Here is a 19,799-nt window from a genome sequence, read left to right as displayed (position 1 = left end):
CATCAATTTGCATCTTCACCCAGATGGATCACCTGGGTGAGCAAACGAACAGGGTCTTAGTGTCTTATATTTTATCTAATTTTAACAAGTCATAGTAGGACTACTTATAAATTAGGTAAATATGACATATCTGATTATACATTAATAATAAAACAACTATAAAATTGAATTTTATTTTTTAATGAACAAAATCTGTTGAAAAAGAATCTAACAAAATACTACTAACACATTAATTAATTTCTTAATTAGTAATATACTTTTATTATAAATCAATGTTAATTAAAATTTTATTATAAAACAAGAAAATAAAAATCTATATTTTTTTTTATAAATTTATAATTATATTATGTATTATATTAAAAAACTAAATGATATGCGCATTAAACATGACAAAATTATATTAAATAGGTAAAATAACCTTTTTAAAGATAGTTTTATTTAAATAAATTATCACTCATCATTAAAACTGGTTAAATTTGTAAAATATATAATAGTATTATACAAAAATAAATATACTAGCATAGGTTAAACTTTTATATCTACAACTATATATTATCTCTTTTTTTTTAAACTCTCAACAATATGTTGTTTAAAAATGTTTATATAATAAATATATTAATATATAACTATTTAAAAATATATTTTAATAAATAATTTTTATTTGAATTATAACAAAATATGTTAAGATATATATAAAAACTCTTACCAAAAGTTCAAATATTGTTTTTATAAAATAATGTATTAATGTAGTAACAAAGAAAAAGTTCAAAATTCATGTAATCTTCTAGACTCAAAAATATTTTTTGTAATTTTCCAACAAAATATAAAATTTTGGAATGTACACGAAAAAACAAACTATGTTAAAAATTAAAGTAATTGAACATTTTGAAATATTCATTTAATGACAAAAAAACGTAATATCATAACATCCAAAAATATAATATATCAATAAAATTTGAGAAATTCTCTAGGATAGTCTATTTTAGTTTATTTTCACAAAAATAGCTTTCAATGAAGAAAATGACCAAATTACGTTTTATTAAAGGGTAAAACTACATTTTTACCCTAGGATTAACTAATCTAGACTTAAAGTTTAGAGTTAAGGAGTGGAGTTTTGGGAATAGGGTTTCAAATTTAAAAAAAAAAAATCAAAATAAAAAGGGACTATTTGATCTTTTTTTTTCTTGAGGATTATTTTGACAAAATTTTTAAAAATGTTATTTGAGAGAATTGCCCATAAGATTTACTAAAATAATATAATAGATACTACTATGTATAAGATTTACTAAAATAATAAGCTATTTTATTTATACAAGACAGTGTATTTACTTATACATCCCGTAAGATACTAAAATGATATAATGTTAAAGAATATTTTTTTAACACAATATTTAAATATAAATTATCTTATATATATCTGTTCGATAATATAAATAAATAAATTTTAAAAATATATTAGATGTAAAATGTATAAATTAAAAAAAAAGGTGTTTTGAAGGAGAGTTTTTGTTATTTATTGTTACCTAACTTAAAAATATAAGTAACTAAAATTAATAACAAAATCAAATTTATTAAAAATTACTATATATTAATAATACCGAATAACAAATCTAACAATAGTATTATAGAGTTACACAATATATAACATTAAAATGGAATATATATATATATATATATATATTTAAAAATTACACTAATATCAAAACTATACATTTATTAAATATCCGCAAAATCTAGTTTTATTTTAGTAGAATAAATTTTAATTTTTACCCAGTAATGATAAATACAGTAGGGCCAATATATTTGAAATACACCGCGATAAATCTTATGCGGATTGAATAAAAATTAAAGAGAAAAATGTGAATGTCCTGGCAGTGTAACCGAAAACAAAAGAAAAATTAAAGAGAGTTGTCTTTAAAAAGAAAAATCTTAATATTGTACGCGTGTCGTGTTAACAAACTTAGATTATTCCTAAACTACCCTGAATATTTCTGTTATATGAGGGAGGACCCCCCTTCTTGGCAGTGCAGTCAACATCATTCACACCAACAATGGCTTCTTCGATCACATTCTCCTGCCTCTTCCTCTCTCTCCTATCTCTCTCCACCGCTTTATCATCTCCAGATCTCCACCGCCCATCTCTGTCCTCCGGTGACGTCCACGATCTCCTCCCTCGCTACGGATTCCCCAAAGGTCTTCTTCCCGATAACGTCAAATCGTACACTCTCTCCGACGGCGGGGACTTCACCGTCGACTTAAACACTCCCTGCTACGTCGACTTCCCCGGTCAAACCGTTTTCTACGAGAAGAAGATCGCCGGGAAGCTCAGCTTCGGATCTGTGAAAGACGTGGAAGGAATCAAAGCTAAAGAACTTTTCATCTGGGCATCGATCACCGCCATGAAATCGGATCCAAGCTCTGGAGATATTGTCTTCTCCGTCGGATTCGTATCCAAGTCTTTGCCGGCGTCTATGTTCAATAATGTTCCCTCTTGCTCCAAAAAACTTAGTCTTGAATCTTAAATCAATCAACTTGAAGCTGTAAAAAACTCCTCCTTTTTTATGTTGATTATGTAATTCATGATAAAAGATGTTATCTTTCGAATTTGATTCGAACTATATATATGTAAGACTTGAGATTTACAAATCAAAGAAAACAAAATGTCAATAACGAATGATTGGTAAAACCATTTAAAAGACCATCTTTTTTATACTAACAAAAATCAACAGCACCAGAAAGAGATGGCCATTTCAAAGACCGACTTTAAATGACTGTTAAGACCGGACATTGAGCTCTTGTCTCTATAGATTCTTTTGACGATGATTCTCTCTCTTTCTGTAACAGTTCTTGAGCCAGTAAACAAGAGTTGCTTCTCTTATTTGGTTTCCTCTCAACACTCTGTTCTGGCTCCATTGCTGAGTTGTTTTTTTTTTGTCAGGCTTGAATCACAATATGGCTTGAACTATTCATATTTAAGATTTGATTCGAATTATAGACAAAATACTTGAGAGATTTACAGACCACAGAGAACAAAATGTCAATAACAATTGCTAAAACCATTTAGAAGGCCACCTTCCTATGAATACTAACAAAGATTAACAACACCAGAAGACATGGCCATGTCTGTTTTTATACTCTCTTCGACTCTTGTACGACTGTTAAGACCAGACATTGAGTTCTTCGCCTCTGTGTAGATTCATTCGGTTGGTGAGATTGTAGCGAAGATTCTCTCTATCTCAAACAGTTACTGAGCCAGCAAACAAGAGCTGCTTCTCTTCTTGGAAACTCAATGTGGTTTGAGTTTCTTCTCAACATTAGGCTTGAAGCACTTGGCAATGCACAATATGGCTTTTCACAGCTCTCCCTGCGATACTCGACCATAAATTACTTAGTATGCTCTTGGACTGTCCTTTCACCGCAATGTTTTCCCATACTCGAGGGTTGTTCTTATCAGGATTCGTTACATCAACCAGACTCATGCTCATGTTGTTCCGTATTATACAAAGCTTATTGTTCAGCGGGACAAGAGCCGCAGCTTCAAGCGCCCTCGAGTTTCCCAAGTGTACTCTACTGTCCATGAACTTGTTCCATGAATCCGTGGTTTCATCAAACACCCTGAGCTTACACCCGTCTCTACAGTCCAATCCGTAGAGACGACCGTTTAGAGAAGTACACGGGTTTCGCCAACCGGTAACCATCCCGTCACTGACCGGCCTCCATGAGTTAGTCTCAGGGTCATAAGCTTCACTCATGACCTGTTGGTGAGAGCCAAGACCCTTGAGAAACCACTTCTTGTCATAAACCACACCGATAAGAGGCACCATCGCTGTGCTCATATCAGCAACAAAACTCCACCTGTTCTTGTTCGGATCATAAACCTCAGCTGAGCGTAGTGTCCTCTGTATCCCTTCGCACTCCCCACCCGCTACATACAAGCAGTTGTTAATGACACAAGAACCAAAGAAGTGTCGCTTCCTAAGCATATCCGGTGCTCTATGCCACTTATTCGTCCTGGCATTATAGAAAATAACCCTCCTCATTGATCCTCTTAACGGATCTTTACCTCCAAACAAATAAAGATGACAACCGCTTAGAACAGCGCAACCAAACCCAACAGCTTCAGAATACTCTCTAGGAACAGGTGGAAGCGGCTGAGGATGCTGGGAGACAGGATCAAACGTGTTCCAAGAGATCTTCCCATCACGATCTCTCTTAAAAACATAAACCCATTCTTCAGACATCCCAAGTAGCTTCCTCTGAGAGTAGAAAAAGTTACCAGAAGCAAGCCTGTACCATCTCTTACACACAAGCCTGAGTTTCCTATGCTCTGCACGAGGGACACGGATGAGACAAGCGACGGCTAGGTCGTCGGGGAGGCCAGGGAGAAGCGGAGGTTGGATTCTTGTCCTCTCTCGCTTAGAGTTCTTGCTGCGACGATGAGCATTGGGGTTGATGTCGGGTTGGATACAAAGCTTTGAGCCAGGAACGAACTTTCTAGCTTCTACAACGGTCTTGAGACCTGAATCTACTCTGCAGTAGCAAGATACGGAATCCACCTGAAAAGATTCCAAATTTTCAGAAATCAAAAAGAGTGAAAACATTCCAAATAAAGCTAGGGTTTCTCAAAAAGGAAAGAAATTGAAGTGAATTAAAAGAAGTCCGTGAATGAAGGATACTAGGAGTAAGAGAGCTTACCAATGGAGCTTGAAGGCGAAACCCCCTGGAACCATTTGGGGATTGTCGTTGGGAAGATAGATCCATCTTCTTCAAAACCCGAGGCTCATACGACACAGATCCTCGAGAAACCTAACAGTCAAAATCTCTGAAGAAGAAGGAGCAAAACGTGAGCGACCTTCAACTTCGCTCTTTCTACACGGTAAATGCGAGTGATGGGTGGGTGGGTCTCTCCGCCTTTTTTTAACAAGTCACAAGTAAAGCGTTGGTATTTATTTATTAATACTCCATTAATGTACGAGTTTTTTCATTATGGTAATTTCAGAATCTAGAGTTTGTGTTATTGAATGCATGATTAAATTTTCTCATTTATAGACCCTTGGAAATTAATGGAGCTCAGATAGTGATTAGTCAAAAAGGTGTAAGCTTTGTTGTTGTTTTTGTTAGTGTAAAGGCCCAGCCCATTATAAATGAGGAAGCTCATCTTCATCAACGGTCATCTCCTATGCTGGTTTTGTCGTCTTGTAGAGCAGAGGAGCTTGGTACGGCCTCACCACAGCTGCGTCTTATCCACAACTCCGTTGCTCCTCTCCTAACGTCTAGTATTAGCTAGCTAATACCTTTTCCTTTACAGCTGTTAGCCTTTGTATCTAGATCCTTCTTGAGTCCTTTATATTGGCTCATGTCTTCTCCTTTGTAGAGGTATGAGAGTAAAGTATTATTCAGAAAACCCTAAAGCTTGATAACATTCACATGGTATCAGAGCCATCTAAACCTTAACAGGTATGGCAGATCCGGTGAATCCTTATCCGTTTCCGAGCAAAGTTCATGTTCTGAGTTGTGTTACTCTCAAGCTCACAGACAGCAACTACTTACTCTGGAAAACTCAGTTTGAATCTCTCTTGTCAAGTCAGAAGCTTTTGGGGTTCGTTAATGGTGCGGTCGAGTCTCCTGCTGCAACTAGAGTGGTGCGTCGTGGTACGGAAGATGTGGAAGAAAACAATCCGTTGTTTGAAGCATGGTTCTGCACAGATCAGTTGATCAGATCGTGGTTGTTTGGTACGTTGTCAGAAGAAGTGCTGGGTTCGGTTCATACTCTGTCTACATCCCGTGAGGTATGGATCTCGTTGGCTGATAACTTCAACAAAAGTTCTGTTTCCCGTGAGTTCTCTCTGCGTCGTAGTCTTCAACTTCTAACGAAGAAAGACAAGACCTTGGCGGTATACAGTAGAGAGTTTAAGACTACGTGTGATGCGCTCAGTGCGATTGGGAAACCTATTGATGAGTCTATGAAAATCTTTGGGTTTCTCAACGGACTTGGGCGTGAGTTCGACCCTATTACCACAGTGATTCAAAGCTCTCTCACGAAGTTTCCGGCGCCGACGTTTAACGATGTGGTTTCTGAAGTCCAAGGATTTGACTTGAAGCTCCAGTCTTATGCTGATACCACCACGGTCAATCCTCACATGGCGTTTGCATCTCAGCATACAAGTCCAGGGTATAATCCGAACTACAGAGGAAGAGGAAGGTCTGGTCAGTACAGAGGAAGAGGTGGTTTCACCAGCCGTGGTCGTGGATTTTCTCAACACCAGTCTACTGGGAACAACAGCCAGAATGAACGTCCTACGTGTCAGATCTGTGGACGAGTTGGACACACAGCCCTCAAGTGCTACAATAGATTTGATAATAACTATCAATCTCAAGCTGCCTTCAACTCGCTTCGTGTTGCAGAGGAAAAAGACTGGTATCCAGACTCAGGCGCGACTGCTCATATCACCTCATCCTCTACTAACCTCCAAGGAGTGCATCCTTATGAAGGAACTGATGCGGTTATGGTTGGAGACGGAGCTTATCTCCCCATAACACACGTTGGTTCTGCCACCATCTCTTCTGCATCAGGTAATATCTCACTCAATGAAGTACTGGTTTGTCCTGATATCAAGAAATCTTTGCTCTCAGTATCTAAATTGTGTGAGGACTACCCTTGTGGAGTATTTTTTGATGCTAATTATGTATATCTGATTGATCTCCTTAAGAAGAAAGTGGTGGCAAAGGGAACTCGAAATAAGGGGTTATACATGTTGAAGGATGAAGGGTTTGCGGCTTACTTCTCAGATCGTCAGGTTGCAGCATCTGAAGACCTTTGGCACCTGCGACTTGGGCACGCTAACTTCAACATTCTTCAACAACTCAAACTCAGCAAGGAAATCAACATTAATAAGAGCAGAACAAGCCTCGTGTGTCAGCCTTGCCAGATGGGGAAAAGTAGTAGATTACAGTTTTTTCAGTCTCAGTCTCATGTGTCTCAGCCTTTGGAGAGGATTCATTGTGACTTATGGGGTCCCTCTCCTGATGTGTCTAGTCAAGGATTTCGGTATTATGCAGTACTAGTTGATGATTGTACTCGTTTTTCTTGGCTGTATCCCCTTCGTAATAAATCAGACTTCTTTCCAGTATTTGTTGCGTTTAAGAAACTAGTTGAGACACAATTTGACAAGCAAATAAAGGTCTTTCAATCAGACGGGGGAGGTGAGTTTGTCAATAACCAGATGAAGCAACTACTACAAGAAAATGGCATTGTACATCGTATCTCTTGTCCTCATACCCCTGAGCAGAATGGTCTGGCTGAAAGACGTCACCGTCACTTTACTGAGTTGGGTCTCTCCATGATGTTTCAGAGTCATTTGCCATTAGGCTTGTGGGTTGAAGCCTTTGCGACTGCAAGTTATATCAGTAACGTACTGCCTACATCAACCTTGGATAACAAGAGTCCGTTTGAGATGCTGTTTGAGAAGAAACCAAACTATCGATCTTTAAGAGCTTTTGGGTCTGCCTGTTATCCATGTCTCCGAGCTCTCCAAGATCACAAGTTTGATCCAAAGTCACTTCAATGCGTGTTTGTTGGTTATAGTAGTCTACACAAGGGATATCGATGTTTCTACCCTCCTACTGGGAAGGTGTATATCACAAGACATGCGATTTTTGATGAAGAGTTGTATCCATTTAGAGAGCAATACAAACATCTGGTGCCAAGATATGACACCTCACTAATGAAGGCTTGGCAACTTGCCACAAGGCCAGAGCTTGTGGTGAAGGAAGCTCCTTTAATGTCTCAGGTCTTTCCTGCGCCAGCAGCTCCTGCAGTACAAGCTCCGGTAAATGCCCCTCTTGACAATATAATCAATGAAGAACAAGTGATGGGAAACGTGCCTGTGCAAGCAGTGAATGTGCATCCGATGCAAACAAGAGGTAAAGCAGGTGTGCATAAACCGAATGCTCGGTATGCTCTCCTTGCGCCCAAGTACTCTGTTGCTCTTCCGAAGAACATTGCAGATGCTATGAAACATCCAGGGTGGAATGATGCTGTGTCTGAAGAGATGAGGATTATTCATATGCTTAATACTTGGTCGCTTGTTCCACCTACAGAGGACATGAACATCTTGAGTAGTAGATGGGTGCACACAGTGAAGTTAAATCCTGATGGTAGTGTAAAGAAACTGAGGTCTAGACTGGTCGCAAAAGGATGTGCACAAGAAGAGGGTTTGGATTACCTAGAGACATTCAGTCCGGTGGTGCGCACTGCAACTATAAGGTTGATGCTGAATATTGCTATCACCAAAGGCTGGACAATAAAACAATTGGATGTCTCTAGTGCATTTCTTCATGGAGAACTGCAAGAACCGGTTTATATGAAGCAACCAGCAGGGTTTGTAGATCCTGAGAAACCAGACTATGTGTGTAAACTCACCAAAGCGCTATATGGTCTCAAGCAGGCACCAAGAGCTTGGTTTGATACCTTCAGCAACTATCTGCTTGACTTCGGTTTTGTGTGCAGCACATCTGATCCATCTCTGTTTACTTACAATCTACATGATCGGTTCATGGTGCTTCTACTGTATGTTGATGATATTCTTCTCACGGGTAGTGAAGAGAGTCTTCTTGAAGAGTTGGTAACTTCACTATCTCACAGATTCTCTATGAAAGATATGGGACGCCCTTCATATTTCTTGGGTATAGAGATGGAGACGCATTCAGAGGGTCTGTATTTGCATCAGCAAGCTTATGTAAAAGAGATACTTCATGTGGCATCAATGACAGACTGTAATCCAATGCCTACTCCTCTGCCACAACGTATTGAAGCTCCGGATACGAGTCTCTTTCCTGAACCAACCTACTTTAGGAGTCTCGCCGGTAAGCTTCAATACCTGACTATCACCAGGCCGGATATACAGTTTGCTGTGAATCTTGTGTGTCAGAGGATGCATGCACCTACGGTGACTGATTTTGCGTTGTTAAAGAGAATACTTAGATACTTGAAAGGAACACTGCGATATGGTCTGCACATCAAGAAGAATGACAATATGACTCTTATGGCATATTGTGACAGTGACTGGGGAGGTTGTCAGGAGACAAAGAGATCCACTACAGGCTTCTGTACACTGCTGGAGTCGAATTTGGTGTCTTGGTCAGCAAAAAGGCAGGATTCGGTGTCTCGGTCATCAACGGAGGCTGAATATAGAGCCTTAGCAGAGACAGCTCAGGAAGTGACTTGGTTAGCTCAACTGTTGCGTGATCTAAACATCTCGCAAGATTCAGCCACTTTGATGCTTTGTGATAATCTATCGGCGGTTTATCTCACCACAAATCCAGCTGTGCATAAGAAATCGAAGCACTTTGATCGAGACTGGCACTATATAAGAGAACAAGTTGCACTGGGCTTGATTGAAACGCAACATATTCCAGCGGAACTTCAGATAGCAGATATATTCACCAAAGCGTTGCCACGAAAAGCTTTTATACACTTGAGAAGCAAACTTGGCGTCGAAGAAACTCCCACGCAAAGTTTGAGGGAGGATGTTAGTGTAAAGGCCCAGCCCATTATGAATGAGGAAGCTCATCTTCATCAACGGTCATCTCCTATGCTGGTTTTGTCGTCTTGTAGAGCAGAGGAGCTTGGTACGGCCTCACCACAGCTGCGTCTTATCCACAACTCCGTTGCTCCTCTCCTAACGTCTAGTATTGGCTAGCTAATACCTTTTCCTTTACAGCTGTTAGCCTTTGTATCTAGATCCTTCTTGAGTCCTTTATATTGGCTCATGTCTTCTCCTTTGTAGAGGTATGAGAGTAAAGTATTATTCAGAAAACCCTAAAGCTTGATAACATTCACAGTTTTTAGTCAACCATGTCTAAGATTAATAATAGGTAAATCATAAATCTACTACATTATTTAATTTGTATGTTGTAACACACATTTGTTTTTGTAAAATAAAAGGGTTAAACCCGGATCTATTAAAGATACAGACTTAACTTTCGGGTGGAGGTACAACCCACAGATAGACCATCTCCTGAATATTCAAATGAGCCGAAAGCAATAACACATATCCATGTGGCTAGCAGGGTTCGAACCAGGGTTCACCGTATTGAGTTTAGTCCCTTAATCGCCACTGAACTACTACCAGTGGTTTTGTAACCAACATTTTCCACTATGGATTTCAAAACGTAAAAAAAGTTGTATCTATCAATATGTTTCTAAATTTAGTAACAAAAGATATTTTGATTATACATTATTCTATTATATATAATCATTTATTTAACAGTTGAACTCAAAGTTTGTGAATGCTAGTCGGTGGAAAGAAATAACAATTTCATGCCAATGTTGAAAATATAAAACATTTTTTGGAATTTAGTAACTGAAATGTGTACTTCGATCTTTCTAGCTATATCACATAATTATTTTAATTTTTCTTGGATGGGGGTGCATATTAATTATTGAGTTAAAAGATTTAAAAATGGACAAGCAATCAAAACCGTTGTATAAAAAAAGTATAATGGCAGAATCTGTCAGGTATTTAAATAGTATAATTGTTTGGACAACAAATTACGCTAAAGTGATGATGCCTTACGACTGCTACGTTTGCCTGTTTGGAACTATATAGCATCAACCGATTTTTGTATTAAAAACTAATTCAAATACATTAAATTATACGTCAATTGTTCAACCACTTCATCAATAAAGATTTAAAAGAAGGGGGCGATTTTGTCTTATGGGATGGGAACACTGAATTTTTAGAAAATACTTATACCACAATTTTCAAATACTATTAGGGGGTTTTTGCCAAAACTAACCCACAACTTGATTTTAATCCCAAACCTATACCCAAACTTGAATCAAATGCAAAACTAACCTAAAAGCCTAGTGAAATTACAGCTCAGCCCCTTGTGACCAAACAAAAAAACAGAAGCCATTTTTACGAATATAGCCCCATTAAATCGTCTGAGTCGTCTGAGATGTTGGAAGTCGTCTGGACGACTGAAGTGTAAGTCGTCTGGTACCAGTTTATTTTAAAAATAATTTATAAATCTTGTAAAAAAATATTTTGATGCGTAAAAAATAAAAATCAAGTAATTATAAACAGTTTTAACTAATATAAATTAAGATATGATAAAATTGATTTGTTTTGAAGATAGATGAGTGAAAGTAGTGAATCATGAAATACTTTGGTTTAGGAGTTTGGCAAACATATGTTGTAGTATTGTATGTATTGTTAGGGTTAGATTTTGGAAAACTAAAATATTTTTTTCAAAAATTAGTTTTCACCTATATGTGTTTATTTTTGTGTATAGTAAACACTTTTCAAGTTTGATTTGGTTTTATGAAGTGTTTAATTAGATAATTAAGTTTAGGGGTTATGTTTAGGGTGTGGACGACTTATATTTCAGTCGTCTGTTGAATAATTTACCCGGACGACGTATATTTCAGTCGTCCAGACGACTTACTTGTAAGTCGTCTGGGAAGTCTTCTATTTTAGTTTCCCGCTAAAAATATTTAATTTCCCGCTAAAAATATTAAACTCTTCTGGACGACTTACATGTAAGTCGTCTGTTTTAATTTCTTCACCAGACGACTGAAATGTAAGTCGTCCAGGAAGTCGTCTGAGTCAAAAATATTTAATCTAATTGGATTTTTTGTCTCCCTATAAAAGAAAAATTTACACATTCTCTCTCCTCCTCTCAAATGGCTGCAACAAAAATGTAATGTTCATCATTCTAAAACTCTCCAACCTCTCTCTAATCTCTTTGACTTGAAAACACCAAACTTTATATGAATTTTTCAGTTTTGTCTCATGTATTTCTTACTAATCTATCTCTTTTGCAGGTTTTTAATCAAATGGTACTCATCTTCCACTAATTTAGAGGTAGATCTATTAATTTTAGATATGTATTTTTGTGTGTTCTATAAATGTAGATTTATCTAATCTTCCACTCATTTTCTCTATTTTTAAGTCATTTGAACGTTTTTGGATATGCAGGTTTTTCAGATCTGGATTTGATGTGCAGGTTTTTCAGATCTGGAAGACTTCTGGGACGACTTACCTGTTAGTCGTCTGGAAGTCGTCTGGAAGTCGTCTGGACTTCTTGGAAGTCTTCTGACAAAGTCGTCTGGACTTCCAGGAAGTCGTCTGGACTTCCAGGAAGTCGTCTGGACTTCCAGGAAGTCGTCTGGACTTCTAGGAAGTCGTCTGGATTTTTCTGAGCGTTTTGGTAAGTTCTTATGTCTGATTTTTCTTCATTTGGTAACTTCTTGTTGTATAAAGTTCTTACTTTTTTCCCAAACTAAAACTCTCCAAACCCACTCTAATCTCTTTGACTTGAAAACACCAAACTTTATATGAATTTTTCAATTTTGTCTCATGTCTTTGTTACTAATCTATTTTTTTTTTGCAGGTTTTTAATTAGATGGTACTCATCTTCCACTAAAAGGTAGATCTTTTATTTTTAGATATGTATTTTTGTGTGTTCTGTAAAGGTAGATTTATCTAATCTTCCATTCATTTTTTCTGTTTTTAAGCCATTTGAACGTTTTTGAATATGCAGGTTTTCAGATCTGGATTTAATATGCAGGTTTTTCAGATCTGGAAGACTTCTGGGACGACTTACTTGTTAGTCGTCTGGAAGTCGTCTGGAAGTCGTCTGGAAGTCGTCTGGAAGTCGTCTGGACTTCCTAAAAGTCGTCTGGACTTCCTGTAAAGTCGTCTGGAAGTCGTCTGAACTTCCTAAAAGTCTTCTGGCAAAGTCGTCTGAACTTCCTGGAAGTCGTCTGGACTTCTTAGAAGTCGTCTGGACTTCTTAAAAGTTGTCTGGTCTTGTCTACTCAAGTGGAATCCAAGCTTGTCTTTGTAGATGAATGATCTATAATAGTTTTGTTTGTGGTCTGTTTTGTGAATTGCATGTATACTCTTTTAGTTGTGAATTTTTTGTAAAATCAGTAATAATGTTTTCCAAGATGTATTAAATGTGCTAACAATGTGTTTACACATTTACAAATCAATGAAATAATAGACTTCAGTAGCCTTTTTCTTATCTTTGGATCTCTCATATGCAATAATAAACTCCAATGGCCTTTTTCTCATCTTAATAAACAAGAATGTTGGTAAGAGATGAAAACAAACAATAGTAACTAGTCAAAGCATATCATATTTTTTATAAGTTTGCATTGAAAAACTTAGTCAAATTTAGTAAAACTAAGGGAGAGAACATATTTTGTAAATATGAGTTTTACATATCTTGAAGTTACTTATCACTCTTAAAAATACAAGTTATTCAAAAACTAACGTAGAAGACTTAAAAACTAGTGGAGAAGACGCGGACGACTTCAATCTAAGTTGTCTAGACGACTAAACTATATGTCGTCTGGTCAACGCAGAGGTTATTTTTGCAATTGACTTTGAAATCTGTTATTTCGGACGACTGAAAGTTAAGTCGTCTACTATTGTTTGGTTAAAAAAAAAATCCAAAAAAGCTAGACGACTTACATTTCAGTCGTCAGAGGTTAGTTTTGCATTTGACTGGATTATTTCAGAAGTTTGACTTTTTGGACGACTTACATTTCAGTCGTCTAGTGAAAATTAAAATAATAATATTTTTTTAAAAGTAGACGACTTACAGTTAAGTCGTCATAGGTTAGTTTTGCAATTGAAAAAAAAACTTCAAGATTTAATTATATACAGACGACTTATAATTCAGTCGTCCACGAGACGACTGAAATGTAAGTCGTCCAGGATTTACGAGGTTTGACCAGAATCTCGGAAAAAAGTCCTGGACGACTTACAATTAAGTCGTCTGGTGGACGACTGAATTATAAGTCGTCTGTGTATAATTAAATCTTGAAGTTTTTTTTTTCAATTGCAAAACTAACCTATGACTACTTAATTGTAAGTCGTTTACTTTAAAAAAAATATTATTATTTTAATTTTCGCCAGACGACTGAAATGTAAGTCGTCTGGGGAAGTCAAACTTCTGAAATTATCCAGTCAAATGCAAAACTAACCTATGACGACTGAAATGTAAGTCGTCTAGGTTCTTTGGAATTTTTTTTGAAACCAAACAATAGTAGACGACTTAACTTTCAGTCGTCTCAGGTTACAGATTTCAAAGTCAATTGCAAAAATAACCTCTGCGTTGACCAGACGACTTCCAGGTAAGTCGTCTACAGCCAGACGACTGAAAGGTAAGTCGTCTACAGCCAGACGACTTCCCAAGTAAGTCGTCTGACGAACAGATCTGGAAAAAAACTCGATGTCATACCTTAAATTGGTGAGATAAGTTCCTTAGCATACATAAGGCTTCTCCAAGCACACAGAATCACAAACGAAAGTCACCCACCCATAATCGTTAGCTTCTATGACTCTATGAACCATAAAAATTTTAGAATCAAAATCTTGGGTTTTTTTAGCTTATTGTGGAGAGAAAGTGAGAGATATGTTGTGTTTAGTTCACAAGAATGGAAAAAGAAGAAGGGTAAATCGATTTTGGGAGCATTAAGAGCTTCAAATTGGTTGTTCATGGTGGTTGTGGTATTGATGACAATGGCAATCTTGTAATTACTTGAAGATGATGAGGGTGAGAGAGTAAAAATGTCATTTTCGAAAAAAAAAAAAAAAAATTGATGGCATTTTCGTAAATTATATGAACTTGTGGGGTGAATAGGACAAAACCAATTTTTAAAAAAAAGGGAGGTTAGTTTTGTGTTTGACTTTAAGTTGTAGGTCAATTTTGCAAAAATCCCTACTATTAGATTGTAGAATAAAATACAAAACGACATATATGTATCCACATTAATAATTGAGGTGTATAAAGGATATTTATCGTAATGTATTGAGAGAAAAGAGCCAAACATGCGGTAGAACATACAGGAGAACCGAAGCTTATGTATTGAATGTGGCCCTTTTTCAAGAAGGCACATGAGAGAAAAGAGCCAAACATACGGTAGAAACCGAAGTTTATGTATTGAACATTTAGGTGAACGATAGTAATTTGCTAACAATTTATTTTGTAGCTGAAATTAGATATTAATTTTACTTTTATTCAATAGACAAAACTTTTTATAGTTTAAAGATCAGTATATTTTTATATATACTAGATATTATTATGTGCATGCAAACAGAGACACAAACATAGGGACGAGATATCATTGATCATATATATAGAACAAAAGTCATACAGTCCAATACAGTAATATAAATGTTAGTATGGTTAACCTAACAAAAAAATAATGTCAGAAAAGATTTGAAATTTATCCAGACAGAAAGAAATAAAATGATGAGTTTCAAGACACAAGCATGCATGTCAATGGACCAATGATGGCAACTGGAAACAGTTAAAGAGATTATTTTTCAACCCCACTTTAATTAAACTTTTATACGAATGCATAAAAGTAAAGTTGACTATATTTCATAAAAGGTCAACTAGCTATTTCTCCGTAAGAACTATGATATAGCACCAAATCTCTCTGAAACTATTGTCTCTGTTTATATGTCTCTGAAACTAAAGTTTTATAACTATTTCTCTCTGAGTTCATAGTTCGAGATCTATTTACCCACAATGATCGAATTAGACGTTTAATATCGGTTTACTATTTTACATGAGATTAAATCGATTAAAATTGATAGTTAACCAAATAAGATCGATTTAAACCCGATTTGAAACTCAGACTCATTAGAAAAAAAATGATTCAAACCCAAACCCGTTATTCCATTGAAACCCTTAATTAAAAAAATTCCAATTTGTTGAGTCCTAGAAAACAAAATCTCATTTGATTTGGAAGCATAGATCAATGGAGTCAGTCTCTGGAGCTTTACAAAACGTGGAGGGTCCAATTGTGGAAGATGAGTTCGACGAAGAAGCTGTGGAGATAGACGGATTCGAAATCGAACAACTTGTTGAAAACTTCGTGAACGAGCCTTCAATTCAACACGATGAGATTCCAAAAAGTGAATTTAGAGTTCTTATTTTAGTCAGAGAAATATGGATTTTTGTGTTTTGGGTTTAGGAACATATGTAAGGGCCAGGTTGGTTTTTGTGTTTTGCTCAGGTGTTACTTTTGGTCGGGTAAATCTTTGGTCGGATCTTACTTTTGGTCGTAATTTTGGTTTAGTCTTAGGTAAAACAATAGACCGATATTGAACCGTCTAATTTGATGAATGTGGGGAAATATGTCTCGAACTATGAACTCATGGGAAAATAGCTATAAAACTTTAGTCTCATGGACATATAGACAGAAGCAATGGTTTCAGAGAGTTTTGGTGCTATATCATAGTTCTCGTGGGAAAATAGCTAGTCAACCCTTTCATAAACATAATGGTTGTTAGTAGTTATGATAAATAAAAGTGTCCATCTTATATTTGAGAAAACAAACCTCCTCCTAATTATACTTTCATAAGTCGTGGCTTGCCCAATCAATTCCTTGACAAATGACATCCCACTAAACCCTCAAGAAAACAAACTAATTTGGTATGCCATACACTTTCCTTTGTCCTTATAACATGCATTCTTTAAAAAAAAAGTAAACAACAAAAACACTGGGTTAAAAATCAATGATAGCAATACATAGAATTGTATTAAGAATCAAACTATGCCTTGGTGAATTTATACCAACTTATATGATGTATGTCAGATACACATGGATCTATATCTTTAGTATACAAAGTTATGTACATCGATCTTCAGGATTTGAACACTCAAGTGAGAGTTTGCGAGAAGAGAAGAGAAGACAAAGCATTGTCCTCTTGAAGCGTTAAGACCCATCCTTTAAGGGCTTAAACGCAGCCAAAACAAGGGCTAATTTGCACACAAGAAACCTTAAAGTCCCCACCACCACTATCTCTTTTGGGGTGATTACAAATGCAGTGAGATCTTCTCCATTGTAACCCTCTAACGGCTCAAATCGACAACTGGAATATTGAGTCTTACACTGCAGATTTGATAGGAGTTTTTGGATCATGAAGATCCTGGTTTGTGCTTGCAATTCATCAACTGATCTCTTATGAGCGACAAGTAGAGAAATCCAGATGTTCCACTGGAGAAGAAAGAGATTCATGTTTATGTACATTTGACAATTAGAAGTTTCTTTTAGTTAATCAAAATGTGGTCTTTCACAACTGGTTTATAATCTATAAGTGTGCTTTCTTATTATATATGATGCTAATGGCTCAGAAGCTAGAATCAACAAACTCATAGAAGGTATTATTACCAGACCGGAACACTCTTCTCTTGCTGAAAAGGAATCAAATAAATGATTAGTGGTAACCATATATAGCGGCCAAATTCTTGACATACACACTTATCATAGCTGGGTTCGTTACCTTTATGCAACTTTCCTGGCTTTTCGACCATATCCTATAGTATCATATTAGCTTTAGCTGCTGGTTACATAAAAAAGCTCTCACATAGAATCATCAGAATCTTCTGATTCACTTCTCTCCGGGTCAGCTTCGGTTGCATTATTATTATTATTATTGCTAGTATCAGTCCCTGTCTCAGGAGCAGCTTCAGGCTTTTCAGCAGGTGAAGACACTTTCTTGTTTGCATTATTATCACTAGTATTCTCGTTCGCAGCTGTTTCCTCTTGTTGCTCATTTGCCTACACACACACCAAATGAAAGTTCAGGTATAAAATGGACCTGACTGACAACTAAATATCAATTTAACCAATAATCAGACGTAAACAAACTTACGTGTCCGATGGTTCCGCCACTCAAGATGTTCAGCAAGTCTCTCTCAACGCGCTGTACAAGCTCCGGCTGCAACATTTTTGACAATAAAGGTAACGTCAAAAGAAAAAACTATCCACGGATTCCAAAACAGCTACATGCATCAAGATTCAATCATAACTTTCAAACTAGAATCTTACACTACACCCTTTCTTTCTTTTATGTTTTTGTTCTCACTCAGAAATACAACCTATTGGGGTTTACCAAGGATTAACAGAGCTTTTCTTCTTATAATGTAACAAGTAATAGCGTAAGCAATGAACATGTTGATAATATACTAGGAATAAATGCAAGTTTACATTAAGGTCAGGCTCTCGACGGAATCTTCTCTTGCGAGCATCCTTCATTGGAGGAGTTAAACCATGTCTGTATTCAACTGTATTAGGCGTGGGATCACCCGGCTCCCTAACCATTATCATCTGTGCCAAACCAAAGCATTCATTATATGGTTTTAAAGTCAAAACAGTTAACACAAATACATATAGCAGCAGTTTTGAAAATGATCATAAGTCAAAAGTAAAATTTGATTATACCTGACCAATATCAGCAGTTTTGACTAGTGCAGAATCATCATAAGTTTTAAAGGACTCAACAACAGCAGGAAGATCCAGGAGAGAAGCCCGGAACTCTTCGTTTCCAATTACAAAAGTCCCGCTTCTCCCATCCTCTGCCAACACACAAAACAGAAACACAATGTTAAAATGGATCTCTAGACGAATTCTAATCCTAAAATCAGAGATTCCAAGAAAGATGCCACAAGAATGTCTTTCTGACAATAATACTGAACTAGTCCCAAACAAACCACAATATCAAGTTCCTCTAGGAGACACTGATAAGATACCCTTTTAACTTTTAAAACAGATTCAAGAAGGAATGTATTTTGAATGTTAAAACAGATTCAAGAATGATTGATCTTTTTGGGTTCTCTATCAAACATTCAAGAAACTTATATCAGCCAACATCCAAGAAGGTATCAAATATCAATCCGTGAATACGATCCAGAGATAGTTTTCCATGATTTTATTGAAAAAGGAGGAAAACTCAAATTGGAGAGGAACCAAACCTGAAAAACACAAATCTAAAGGGATGTCGTCGGAAGTAGAAGCCTCGTCGCTCGGGAGCCGATCGATTCGCTCTGAAACAGAGGGTGGAACCCTAAGTATGAACTGTTCCTCCATTCTAAAGGTAAGAAGTGCTTGACTTTGACGAGAGAATCTATTGAATCACAAAAGAATATTATTAAATTATTAACTCTGTTATGTAAGAAATCAGTTCTTCTCACATGTGAAACCAACCCACTAGAAGAAATACTCTTTTGGCAAATTTCCCTTTATTAATTTACTATTTCACCCTATCAGTTTCAGTTTTTAATTTTCTGACCCAAATTGCACCAATATACTTTTTAATTCATTGCTTTATATTCCTCTAAATATTGATGATAACATTATGAACCTAAATTAGACTCTAGGAAACTTTTAAAAGGAAGATTTTTTTATAACATCTTAGCTTTAATGATATCAAATTAACTTAACATATTACACGAACAAGAAATTAAATCATACATGTTAAGAAGAACTTTTAACATAGATAGCAATAACACGATGCTTTCTAACGCATTCTTAGGATAGACTGATTCACTAGGTTTCTTCCACTTCGTTCTTGTTATTGTAAGATCTTTTTTTGGTTTTCAATTTTTGTGAGTAAATGTATTTTTCTCTAAGAAGATTATTAGATACGATCCATCTATTACATCGCAATCCATTCCAAATATGCTCGTTGCAGGAGATAACATACTTTTTGTAACAATCCATGGGATTGGAATTCTTTTGCTTTGAAACCAATAAAGCCATATATTCTCTTGTATTGCCTCCTCGATTCTCCATGAATGGGTGATACTCGGATTCCAAATTATATGGAAATCATGCTCAATTCCTTCCATTGGTTGGAATTGTTTAAAGACATTGTGATCTAAAGGACAAGGAGATAAGTAGATGAATTTGAACCATATTCATCAGAAATACACATCCCCGAAGGGAAAAATATGCTGAAACACAATCTTAATTGTAACTTTTTGTA

General features: G+C 36.3%; 3 protein-coding genes across 3 annotated transcripts; 1 reads left to right on the top strand and 2 right to left on the bottom strand.

Moving 5' to 3' along the window:
- Nucleotides 1-1,810: 1,810 nt before the first annotated feature.
- On the top strand, nt 1,811-2,670 carry LOC125609471. The gene has a single exon (XM_048780939.1). The coding sequence runs from the start codon at nt 2,052-2,054 to the stop codon at nt 2,520-2,522; it is 471 nt and encodes a 156-aa protein (XP_048636896.1). The 5' UTR covers nt 1,811-2,051; the 3' UTR covers nt 2,523-2,670.
- A 283-nt stretch (nt 2,671-2,953) lies between these two features.
- Nucleotides 2,954-4,937, bottom strand: LOC125575582 (F-box/kelch-repeat protein At1g55270-like). The gene is made up of 2 exons (XM_048780938.1): nt 4,696-4,937; nt 2,954-4,556 (listed from the first exon to the last, which is right to left on the bottom strand). Exons 1-2 carry the CDS (start codon nt 4,759-4,761, stop codon nt 3,315-3,317), a joined length of 1,308 nt encoding a protein of 435 aa, XP_048636895.1. The 5' UTR covers nt 4,762-4,937; the 3' UTR covers nt 2,954-3,314.
- Nucleotides 4,938-17,234: 12,297 nt separating this feature from the next.
- On the bottom strand, nt 17,235-18,963 carry LOC125609470 (transcription initiation factor TFIID subunit 7-like). The gene is made up of 5 exons (XM_048780937.1): nt 18,787-18,963; nt 18,257-18,390; nt 18,023-18,142; nt 17,688-17,753; nt 17,235-17,593 (listed from the first exon to the last, which is right to left on the bottom strand). The coding sequence occupies exons 1-5, from the start codon at nt 18,899-18,901 to the stop codon at nt 17,396-17,398; spliced, it is 633 nt and encodes a 210-aa protein (XP_048636894.1). The 5' UTR covers nt 18,902-18,963; the 3' UTR covers nt 17,235-17,395.
- Nucleotides 18,964-19,799: the final 836 nt, after the last annotated feature.

This window comes from Brassica napus, chromosome A5 (genome assembly GCF_020379485.1).
Source record: "Brassica napus cultivar Da-Ae chromosome A5, Da-Ae, whole genome shotgun sequence".
NCBI classification, from domain to species: domain Eukaryota; kingdom Viridiplantae; phylum Streptophyta; class Magnoliopsida; order Brassicales; family Brassicaceae; genus Brassica; species Brassica napus.
The sequence above is the reverse complement of the archived record's forward strand: the minus strand, read 5'-3'. Positions and strand labels throughout refer to the sequence as shown.

Bases quoted from the DNA above. Each gene is read 5' to 3' on its own strand.
- LOC125609471 (XM_048780939.1), top strand. From the start codon at position 2,052: ATGGCTTCTTCGATCACATTCTCCTGCCTCTTCCTCTCTCTCCTATCT.
- LOC125575582 (XM_048780938.1), bottom strand. From the start codon at position 4,761: ATGGATCTATCTTCCCAACGACAATCCCCAAATGGTTCCAGGGGGTTT. The intron at 4,557-4,695 runs GTAAGCTCTCTT...GAATCTTTTCAG, and splicing joins TTCGCCTTCAAGCTCCATTG to GTGGATTCCGTATCTTGCTA.
- LOC125609470 (XM_048780937.1), bottom strand. From the start codon at position 18,901: ATGGAGGAACAGTTCATACTTAGGGTTCCACCCTCTGTTTCAGAGCGA. The intron at 18,143-18,256 runs GTATAATCAAAT...GGTTTGGCACAG, and splicing joins AAACTGCTGATATTGGTCAG to ATGATAATGGTTAGGGAGCC. The intron at 17,594-17,687 runs GTAAGTTTGTTT...GTGTGTGTGTAG, and splicing joins GTGGCGGAACCATCGGACAC to GCAAATGAGCAACAAGAGGA.